The sequence below is a fragment of the Parasteatoda tepidariorum genome, chromosome 7, assembly GCF_043381705.1.
Source record: "Parasteatoda tepidariorum isolate YZ-2023 chromosome 7, CAS_Ptep_4.0, whole genome shotgun sequence".
Classification (NCBI taxonomy): domain Eukaryota; kingdom Metazoa; phylum Arthropoda; class Arachnida; order Araneae; family Theridiidae; genus Parasteatoda; species Parasteatoda tepidariorum.
In genome coordinates, this window is record NC_092210.1 from 71,256,238 (window position 1) to 71,268,582 (window position 12,345).

At 30.0% G+C, this 12,345-nt stretch overlaps 1 protein-coding gene across 1 annotated transcript in view; it reads left to right on the forward strand.

Moving 5' to 3' along the window:
* The first annotated feature begins 1,190 nt into the window (after positions 1–1,190).
* Positions 1,191–12,345, forward strand: part of LOC139426110 (uncharacterized MFS-type transporter C09D4.1-like) — a 14,280-nt gene continuing 3,125 nt past the window's right edge. Inside the window, exons 1-4 of the mRNA XM_071183815.1 lie at positions 1,191–1,345; positions 3,848–4,242; positions 10,622–10,800; positions 12,076–12,220. Of these exons, the coding sequence (XP_071039916.1) occupies positions 3,954–4,242; positions 10,622–10,800; positions 12,076–12,220 (613 nt within the window). The 5' untranslated portion in view covers positions 1,191–1,345; positions 3,848–3,953. The remainder of the gene's footprint in view (positions 1,346–3,847; positions 4,243–10,621; positions 10,801–12,075; positions 12,221–12,345) is intronic.

The window sequence follows — 12,345 nt, forward strand, 5'->3', positions numbered from 1 at the left end:
TCTAAGCCTTACTATATACTTTACTTTATGATATACTATTGTTTACGCTTTACTTATTTTTTACTTTACTTTAGTTATTACTGTATTTTGCTTTTTACTTTATTTTTCATTTTACTTAACATATTTTTACTGTATATTTTACTTTAGGTTATGCGCTTTTTTATTTTATACTTAACTCTTTACTTTACTTTATACTTTCTCGTTTATTTTACTTTATATTTTACGCTTTACATTTTTTTTTGTATTTTTTACTTTACTTTATTCTTTATTTCATATTTTACACTTTGTTTTACTTTACGCTTTACTTTGTCGAACATTACTCTATATTGTACTTTACATTTTAAGCTTTACTTGACGCTTTACTTAATTTTACGCTTTACTTTGCACTTTATTTTTTATTCTACATATTATATTTTATGGTTTATATTTCCTCAATTTATGCTTTACTTTATTTTATGCTTTACGTTTTACTTTACTTTCGCTTTATTTATTTTTCTTGTACTTCATGCTTTATTTTACTTCATTCTTCTCGCTTTACTTTATACTTCAAACTCTACTTTACTTGCTATTTAAATTTTTAATTTACTCTTTGCTTTTATTTTACCTTTTACTTTACTTTATGCTTTATTTTATTCAACTCTTTATTTTAGTTTGCGCTTTACTTTGCTTTTCTTATGCCTGAATCTTCCAGTGAAAAAAGCTTTCAAATTTATCCGCTACGGAAATTCTGCTCTCAATACTTTTCTAGTAATCAAAAGTGGTACGATTTTGGAAAGATACGATTTAGGCAACTTTCCTCTACTTCCTGCAAATTTTTCTAAGCACCTTCGTAATTTCAAGTTTCTATGTATATAGTTTTTATGCATCAAAACAAAGGTAACGTCAAGTTGAACACACAAAACAGCGGTAGTTGGCCTTTACGATTTTTTAATATCGAAAGAGGAAAAAAATGCATAAAAATGAGTATACTTCATGAGTTATTTCCGATATAATTCTGAGCTACAAGGTGACGCAGCTTTACAAACTTCTATCGCCAGATGAGTGGACACTAAAATATAAATACATTTATGCCATAAAATTTTGACATTAAAGTCCTTTTATGGATACCGGAAAGGAAAGTAAAACATTCTTGTGAAGGAGAAATCAATATTAATAGAACACGATTAAATAGTTTTAAAGCAATGTCGTTCAAATTTAGATTTAAAGCACATTAAATTATATAAAAAAGGTGAAGACGATGATGCCACAAATATTAAGATTTTCTATGTATCATATGTAGGAAATACATAGTTTGTTACGTCTTCTGTTCATGTGTGGATTTTCTAGAAAGTAGCTTTAGAAAAAGGTAAAACTTCTATTCAGTAGATATCTCTTTTAATTACGTTAGTTTTAGCTTATTTTACATTAATTGCGATCTGTGATTGTTTGAAAACAAAACTTACCAAAAAATGCAATTGTCAATTTTTCGTTGACTTAACTTGGAATCGACGTAGTAATTTTTCTCGGCGACAACTCAAAATTATTGATATGGTATTTTTTTCCCTTGCTTTAGAAGTATCTATCATGCTCAAAATTAATGTTAAATAGCTTTTTTTTCAGCTCTAAATAAACAGTTGACCACACTGTTACTTATTTACCTAGGTTTAGTCATCCCTTTTCGTAAGAGCCAAAATTATCGTTTCTTATATTTCAAGAAGTAAAATCCTCTCTTTTATTTCGGGGGCAAAATTTAGATGAAAATGCAACATATTTTTTTCCAAATTAAGAATTTACTACTTCTGAACTAATATGCCCTAGAATACCTCTGATCAGGATTCTAACCTGAATTTTTGCATACATGACGCAATGTACTATCACAGTAATCTACAACTAAATTTAAAAAGATCAAAAGTTATTATTTTTTTAACTGCATACAAAGATTCTCAAGATTCTCTCTATTTTAATGAAGGAAAAATAGTGTTTACGAACAGTCATTAATACATCAATGCTAATTTTTTTTTACCTTATACTTTTATTTAGTTTATCTCTATCAGACACTTAGACAATAGTATTAGTACAAACCAATAACATTTTTGTAAAATAGGAAAATTTCTGAATTTATTTCATGTTATGATAAATCAAAATATTCATGTGTAACAGGTACAATTTAATAACTATTTGAACTAACTCTATTGAATATGTACTTGTATTGAATAAATAGCTTACTTTATTCTGAGAAAAATTATTTGTGATCTAACTATTTAAAAAAAAAAAACTTAAGCATTATTCAAAAAAATGCATAGTAACTCTCAAGTATTCGACCATATACATGAAAATCCCCAATTTGCTATGTATAGACGTCTCCATTCCAAACATTAGCAACCATAGCGGTTTTCGAATTATATGCTAATGTGATAGGCAGATGTAGAAAGAATCTCTAAAAGTAGATTTTTCTCTGCACTCCATTCCAGATTGTGGTATTGAAAGATTACAGATTATATTATTGATTTCTATTAACGATTAGATTAAATGATTTTTATTACCGATTGTATTAATGATTTTTATTAATTAAAAAAAGGATCATTAAATAAGATAATAGTTTAGTTTTTAAAAGCAAGGAAATATGCTATGCATATTTTAGCATGAAAGTTCTATAGATTCATGTTTAGTCTACTAATACCAATACATGAGAAATATTACCTCGCTTGTGAAGCCTATGATTGCCTTTCTATTCTACTTTATTCGAAACATTTGCATATTTATATTATTTAGAGTATTTTAAGTAAAGCTTAAGCTAAAAAAATTTACTCAAAAAATTTTATCGAAAAGTTCTAAATTATTTCGGTTCCTTTTTCGATTATTTCGGTTTACATAATTGTAATATACCAAAAATGAAATTTTTTCACAACAAATTCCAATTGAAATAATTAGGAATATCATTTTTAAATTAAGGGAAAGGTGTAAACTTTTTGCAAAAAAAAATATCTTTGAGCTCTTGTGCTGTCAAGTTTACAAAAAAAAAAAAAAATTTCGTAAAAATGTCTTTTAATATTACAGGCAGTAGGATTCGTGCTCCTTGAAGTAATCCGTATCGATTTTGCTACCACTTTTCCCTTTTATGGAACGTCTCAAATAACTGCATTCTTATAAGTTATTAATAAGATTTCAAAAGTTAAATTAATAATACAGTAATGCAATTTAGTTATATAATTTTAATACAATTTAATAATACAATTTTTAGCCAGGACATTACGATATCTACTGCAAAGAACAAGCTGATATGTTGGCAAAAAAAAGGCACAAAAATAATCCAACAACCAAATTCCAACAGATCCGTTCATTCCACGAAAATCCACATCAAAAATTTTATGTGAAAAAATAGGAAAGTGTCCCTTTCTTCCCGTATATCTCTGAAAAGTTAGGGGAACATTTTAGACAGCGACATTTCTGACAGACCCCGTGAAATGGCTGTGGCAGAATTTAGACTTGCGGTGGGTCATGAATGTCTTGCGTACCATCTCCACCGCAATGGTATTTTTACGAGTCCAAATTGCCCACTCTATAGGAAATTCGAAGTAATGGATAAGAAGCACTTGATAGGATGTTCGGATGTACACGGAGACTCCGAAGTGAAAAGATATTGGAGTGCTAGGCATCTGCTAATGAGTCATTGACTTGTTTCACTTATTTATTTCATTTGCATATATAGTTAAGAGTTTGACAATTTCAGACATTGGAAATAATTAAAAAAAGAAAAAAAATTTTAATTATATATATATATAATTTTTAAGACAATTTAATAATATAAATTTTAATTCAATTTAATAATTATTTAAATCTTACTATTTTTCTCCTTTTTCATTTTTAGAATTTTCTGAAGACTTTTTTGACGAATTGATAGGGCATACAAAAAAGTACGATTTGAAAATTGTTCATCTGCATTAAAAAGCGATTTGAATACATTCTCTCCCGAAATGAAACCAATTTCCATAGAAGAGACTGAAACTAAAATCTACTTAAAGCGTTATTGGATCTTATTCCTGTTCAGTGGTCTAGCATTTCTATGCAACTTTGGCTTTCCACAGTATGTCTCTATGGCAAATGTGAATACTTGTTACTATAAGATATCGAATGAAGCTCTAAACTGGACTGTTCAAATGACAATGCTCTTTTTTATTTTATTTGAAATTCCCTTGTCATTTGGCATAAACTACGTAGGACTTCGTTGGACTGTAATAGCTGGATCATTGGCTAACACTGCAGGTAAATATTATTCCACCCATATTGTGTATCCCAGAAATGACAAACAATATGAAAAATAAATTTCAAAAAAAGAACGTTTCTTGCTTCAAAACAAGTTATTGATTCCCAATCAATTTCAAAACTACTTGGGTAGTTGTTTAGCAGACGGTGATGAGAACTGAGGAAGAAAAAAAACTATAAAAATATATTTTAAAAATAACTTCTGTTTTCAGCAACAGTTACAGATTCTCATGCAAATATATCAATTGAAATGGTCTTTCATGCTGTGGAAAACGTTGTTCTATTGTATTTTTTTCCAATAAGTAGCGCCATCTGTTGATTAACGTCGTTATTGATTTTGAAACTTGGTAAGAAAAGCTCTCTAACTTCGTAAGCAGAACACAACAAAACCGTACGTTTCAATATCCTTCCATTTTTCAGAAATTATTTCTTAATTTCATTGATAATTTTTGGACAACTAGTGAAACGTTATCACTTGTTCCTGAAGAAGAAAAGAAATGTTGTCGCTACCATGCAACATCACATCTACCGAAGTATGTTTTGTCACCTTTAAATTTAACAAATTGCAAATACACGGGTGTGTTAGCTTGCATAAAGCTAACTCCAATGTTTTTGAATAAGTTATATGTACTGAATATCTTATAATGGTCACCCTTATTTTTGGAATCCCCGTAAAAGCTGAGGTTGTAAAACTATGTATAACCGAAATAATAAGTAAATATTTAAAGTCTTGAGACCAAAACCTTCCAAATTCTTGCAGTAAGAAAATATGTGCTTGAAATATTTTTTTTTTGCAAGTGATGGTAAACTACGTGTAAGTCAAAATCCAGAAACCTTCTTATTATACACATGTCACCGTGAAATAATGAAAGGAAAAAGAACAATCACATAATCGCTTTGGTGAATATCCAAAATATTTGTTTTGTACGATTTCATATTAGTTTATTCCTTTAATCTTAATATTTATTCCATATTTCAATAACAGAATTGCATGGATTAGGAAAAATATCTGGGTCGGGAATACCGGGCAACGGCATTTTAAAAAGATATCAGTGTAGGGATAAAGATTTTTAATCTTAAACATTAGGGCAGAGCATGGGCGCAATTTCGTCGACTAGCAAGTAACTAATTTCTAGTTAAAAAATAAATAATAGTTATATAAAAACACAGTAGCAAAAATTGCTAGTAACCTCTTATGAACTAGTTTTTTTATCGTGTTTTCATCCCTTTTCACGTTTTTTTTTCGATATTTTTATACCATATATCATTACGACACTCAAATTTCGAATTCGACATGATTCTACGTCCTCGCTCGATTCAAAACGTTTCCATTGTATATATATCCACGTCGTTATCCGATTGTTTTATCTGCAATCATTTATCGCTTTCTCGGTTTTTTTGTTGGTTCTTAAAATTTAGGTATTTACTTACTATTTTATTACGATACGCAAATTGCGAATGAAAGTAATCATTTTTAGACTCGAACTGTTCGAAGACCATTCCATTATTATTCCAAATCTTTTTCTTATCACATTTTTAACTGTTATTTATCGTTTTTTGAGTCTTTGAGTCATCTTCATATGATTTTTCAAAATTCGGAGCAAGAAACTCGAATCTGAGTAATCTCTTTTTCCAATCTTTATTCGCCATTTTTCCACCATCAATCCATGTTTTTTTTTCTATTATTTCCTCGATTATAATTTTTTTTTTTTGTTTCTCTGGTTTTTTTACCATGGCACAGTGGGCCAGAAGACCATGATCTTTGGCCAAAGGTCAAAAATTAAATTTCAACTGAAATATGTTTCGGCAGCTTCAATATCGCCCAAATTAAGTATTCATAATCATTCCAAACATTATAATTTACTTTTTGGACAGACGAGAGTACAATGTAGAGAAAAATATGTTTAAAGAAAAAATTTAAGTGTAACTTTTAAATTTATATTTCAGAAATATATATAGGAATTTCACCTTTCTGTTACATTTTTATCAGAGTAATTAGTCTGTAATTACAGTACAATTTTTCAATTTATTGGATTAGTTAATACTCTTGACAAACTTATAGTTTATATCTTATCATTTGACATTTTACAATGTTTGAATCACTTTCGAAACTTATCTCCAAAAAGTTCCACGAGGTAAATAGCTAAACTTTTTTTTGTTGTCTTCTTTGATGTGTCTTCTTTCGAAAAAACCTGTCCCATTTTGCCGGTATTGCAAAGGTAGATTAAATATACCGAAAAACAAAAATTGTGTTTTTTTTCTTTCATGTTTTTGCGCTATTGTGTAATATTAGTTCGGAAATATAATTTGCTTTTCATTTTTAATATAAAATTACGAAAATTATTATATTTTCNTTTTTTTTTTTTTTTTTTTTTTTTTTTTTTTTTTTTTTTTTTTTTTTTTTTTTTTTTTGCTTGCCATATTTTAGCCGCCATCTTGTTATTTTTTTTTTTTTATATATATAAATTTTTAGTGTATTTCAAAATTTCAACTATGAGTTCAATATTTACCTTCACATGAAAACCCTAAATAAAAACTCTCAAATTTTGAAACAAACTTTATCGAAATACTAATTTTGGCCACGAAACCTTGGATGCTGGCCCACTGTGCATGGTTTTCAATGTCCGTCATTTTTAATACGTTATTATTACGATATCGACATGTGAATTTCAAATTTGAGTAATCATGTTTTAGCGCGCTTAATTCGCTACGGTATCGTTGTAAATCCATTTCGCTTTCTGATCGTTTTTCGGCAGTTATTTATTTATTTTTTGGTCATTTCCACATGGGTTTTAGAACTCCAGTTTCTTAATACGTCGTTATTGCGGCACCTAAAGTTCAGATACGAGAAACCGACCATTTTCTCCGCAGTTATTTATTGTTTTTACTGTCCTTTTCGCACGGACTTTCAAATTACCATATTTTAATTTGATTTCATTACGCGACACGAATTTTAAATTACAGCAGTGACTTTTTAACGAGTTTAGTTAGCGACTATGTCATTGTAAATCAACGTCACTTTTCAATCCTTTTTTAGCAGTCATAGTACTTTTTTTTGCCCTTTTCCACATCCTTTTTATTATCTCAATACATTAAATGCGGTTTTATCATTTTATTTTATATTTTATGACCGTCGTTGAACAGCAAACCCAATTTTATGGGTTTACGACAACCAACGTTCAACTACGTAGCCTTGTAATTTTGAACCCAATCCAGAAGACGAGGGAACTCCTGGATCGAGTATTGGGAGAAATTTGCTTTCGTGGAGAACTTTTTGATGAAGCTAATCAGCATTTGCGTTACATTATGAGGAAGACCACGAAAACCTCCAACGGTTAGCCTGACGGCAAGGGAAATCAAACCCATGATCCGTCTTCCACTGAGGATATTTCACGTCAGCACTGTGGTCGGTTGCCGGATGCGGAATTCGTATCGACTGGGATTCGAACCCGGTTCTCTTCACTGGGAGGCGAACGCTCTATCCCCTAGCCATCGCGGATCACGGTTTAATTATTGATGAATTGAAAATCACTAATTTAAGTGATAATTTTTTAATTAACCTGGTTTGCGACGATTTCATGCATTTGTCTTATGAATTCGCGTAGATTTTTTGGTAACTTTTTGGGTTGTTGGCACACCAGAAAAGACTAATGCATTAAGCACCGATTAGAGCGGACGAGAATAAATACTTTGAAAACCGCAAAATGGAGAATATTTTAATCCTACTCCTTAATGACTTCCCACTTTATCCTACAACAACATACAACCCTATTTCGGTGGTTGAGAAGGAGATTGGTTGACGTAGATTGAGATTGCTATGTATTTACGTTTTTTTCAGTGTGTTAAAAAATTAGACCAAAATAGCAACATTTTATTATACGATCTCCATTATATCACGTACCTGTTTCCACCTACTGTACCTTTTGTAAGAAAATCAATATCTAAAGATAAAGTTTAGAATATTTAACCCAGAATTTGGCAGAAAACCTTAATTCGGAATATTAGTTGAAAGTCAAAACATCTCATCTAATTTACAAATTATTAACTGTTTCTCTTAAGACAGCTGGAAAAGAAAAAATATTTTATTTTCTAATTTTATACTAGTTCAACTCAAACTGTGAAATCACTTAAGGACTGAATGGTTTCTATTATATTTAGATATTTCAATAATAAGAAATAGAGACTTCTGGTATTTAAATTTTTAGTTTTATGGAATTGTCATGACACTTGAGATTAAATTGATATATTACATTTTTGCGAGTTGAAATTTTTTTTATTTAATATTTATGATTCTTTGTTTGTTTGCTAATATTTTATTTGATAAAAAAAAATTGTTATTTACAAAAGAAAGATGAAATTATAGTGAACATATGATTATTTATTAATGAAATGGGAATGCATAATGTATATATTGGTTGTTCGTGATATATTCATTCATGCATAATTATTAATTAAACTTAATGAGAATTGCTGCACGTTCCTTAATTGTCCTTAATGTTCCCTTCTCTTAAATTGCATACTTGGGATGCTTAGAAAACAAATGTTTATTTTTTTAGCCTTTTTCATTCATCTCAAAAGCAAATTGTATAATTAATATTAAAGTTGCTAATTATTTGTACTTCGTAAAGCATAAAGAATTCTTACATTGAAAAATACAAATGAACATATCATGTTTAACAAAAAGATAAGTGCATTTCATTTCATGAATGTTTACAATTCTTCTAGAAATTCCATTCAATAGCTTTAAAACAAATCATGCGTTTATTTATAGTTTTAAACTAATCACACAACTTCTTACTAATCACACAACTTCTTTCCTAATCACACAACTTCTCATTTCACTAACTTCATTATACAATTTATCATACATTTTAGGAGGCAAAAAAACTGACTGAAATAGTTATTCTCATAACCATTTCTTTTATTTTGCCTTTTGGTAATAATCAAGGAATATTTCAGTATGAAATACATCTCATGTTCATATTTAGTATATATAAGTTTGCATGTAGTAAGTTTGCATTGTAAGACTATACTTGAAAGAATTTATTTATCTTCAGGCGAAATCAGATCTTTTCATGAAAAAAAAACCAATAAAACCCACTTATACCAGGAAAAAGACTTTTTTCATTAAAAAAACTCACTTGAGTTGAGTTTTTTTTCAAAATCTGGGTTTTTGCGAACCCTGCTTTCAATGCATTATCCACATCATCTAAAATTTAAATCAACGAAAGCTCCAAACTATGACTAACTCCCTCCTTCAGCCCATATTACGAAAAATAAATGCATTCTATAATGCGACCAATTTACATTCTCATGAGACTCGTCCTTCATTTTCTTTGAATCGTCATGTTGAAATGGTGCAATGAGCAAAAGATATAACCCTAAATAATTTTACTTTTAATGATCAAATTTTCAGTTACTAAAAATTCCATTCTTAGTGATTCAAAGGGTTGATTTAGGGTGATTTAGTGGTTGAAGGGATCCTGACCATTAAAATTTGGGAGAAACATCAATCTGGAAAATATCTCTCCAGATATCTCCCAATAATTTAGCCCGGAGAACGTTCGGGAGTTGGGTCACCTTAATGATATTTTCCCTTTTTGCGTATTTACCCCCATCTCTGAACCCTTAGAAACGAAGCGAAAGATTTTTGCAAAAATAATTCGCTAAAAATATAAACAAAATTTTTCAAGCTATTTAGGTCATTGTTGAATAATTCTGCTTAACTTTTATACCAGTGTGGGATATTCTGCTTATTTTTTTTTCAAATGGCTGGCACTGAACATTATTCTTCGCTTTAGAAGATGCCGGAATTGTTACTCATTTCACGTTACCCAGTGGGCACCTGTGAGCCAAAGTCACGGATGCGAGCAACATTACCCACGCCACACTGCCACAAACCCGTTTATAGGGTAAGCCACATTCACACATCACACACAACAGAGGACAACACAAAGAGAGAGAAACATCCATGCCCAGAGCGGGATTCGAACCCGCTGCCATTGACTTCGCAGTCAGGCGCGCTAACCGATCGGCCACCTGGCCGGCGATATTCTGTTCTGTTTATATTGGGTATTCTGTATGTATACCTAATAAAATCACTCTAAATAAATGCATCGTAGCATCATAGACGCTGAATCTTTATTTATTACTGCCAAAACAATTGAAAATACTTGTAATAGCCCCAGTTATTTCTTTGGGATAATTTTTAATCCAAAAAGTTTCGCGTGGGGAAATTGACCCTTTATCATTTCAAAACCACAGCTTTAACGAAAAGCCGTTTATTTTACACGCAAATTTCCAACTAATTTATCTAATTTATTTACTTATTACTAATTTTTTTTTTAAATTGTTTTCAAATATTTTGTTCCTTTACCAGCCAGCGCTTTAGATTTTGCTGGATTGAAACCCAATGGATTTCCGTTCGTGTTACTCAACACAGTCTTTACTTCAACTTCCAACATTTTAGTGAATGTTCTTCCACCGATTGTGGCAGCTGCCTGGTTTCCGAACAACGAACTATCTCGTGCCTGTGCAACTGGATTATTTGGAATGCAGGTTAGTGATTTCTAATTTATTTTCGGTACCACTTATAGTTGCATACAAAGGGTTCTCGGAATCTTCAGGTGCAAATTTGGAAGGGGTTATAAAGTCTAAAAATATTTAAAAAATAATTGGCTGACAAAAGCATGAATAAAAGTAAAAATATTAAAAAAATAACGGGCTAGCAAGAGCATGAATAAAATAAAATAAACATATGAAGAGAAAAATAAAAAAATAAGCGCAGACGATAAAATTAGAATAACAATTTTTAGAACAGCAGAGTTGTTGATTTTTTAGAGATTAGTTTTGGTTTGGAATTGGTGTTTTCTTATAACCCGTTATGGGTTTTTGCAGCTTGTTTTATTAGATTATAACTACCCCGTTACGGGTACTTCATATTTGTTACTATTTGTGTTTCTGAATAAAAGTCTTTTTCATAAAAAAAAACTGAACTGTTATTTATATAGCTTATGATACGTTACAGGGTAGAAAACATTATTATAACTATATTTGCTATAGGAATAAAAACGTCATCATTACATGATGGTGACACCTTACTGTATCTCTGTACATTTTAAGCATAATATGCACAAATACAGTAAGGTGACTAAACAAAAAGTACAGTATATTACTTGCTTTTTTACAACAAAATACTATGTATAGCTTACATTTATAATAAGAGAAGACGTTAGACATTTATAATAAGAGAAGACTATTGACGTGATTGCCCACGTAATACGTATGAGTCGTTCAAAACAATTTACTCTAATGCTTGAAGCATTGTTGTTGTAGACCTGTGACTACTTTAACTCGTCATTGCACTTACATTATCTATTTCAATTTATGAGGGTAATATAGAAAATTGCAAAAGCTATGCGCATTGTATTTAGTCGTGTCCACTTTATAATAAATTGTAATTTATATTACCTGATTAAAAACTTCCTTCTCTTCAAAAATACATATAAAGGAAATACGGTCCACTTATTTCAAGCGCATCAATAATAGCCACTCATTTTGAAGACTTGCCATCGTCGAGATTGAGAAGAAACAAAAGTGATTTGGACTATAAAACGTAAAATTGCCAACGTTACTCATCACCCTGTACATTGGGAAAACTAATTACGTGGTTTGCCATATTTATTACTCAGATTATGAACAATTTTTAAAAGTAATAGTTCTAAGTAATTAAAACCAGTTGCTCATGAGAAAAAAAATAATAAAGTTTTTTTTTATTTAATATCTTTGCATTAATTTAGTGACTGATATAATGATATTTTTTTTCCTTTCAAGCTGGGATTTGCTGCTGGTTATCCTTTTGCTCCTCTAATAATTTCAAACAATTGTACAGATACTGCTTCAATCGAAGAGGGCAAATTTAAAGTAGCTACAATTCTTACCACAGCCAATGTACTTTGGTTGATATTAATAGTATTGAGTGAGTATATTAAGGATTTTTTTCTTGTATAATTGCAATTATAATGTACAGAGTTAAATGTCACACAGAAAAATAACTTTGGCACCATATATATATATATATATATATATATATATATATATATA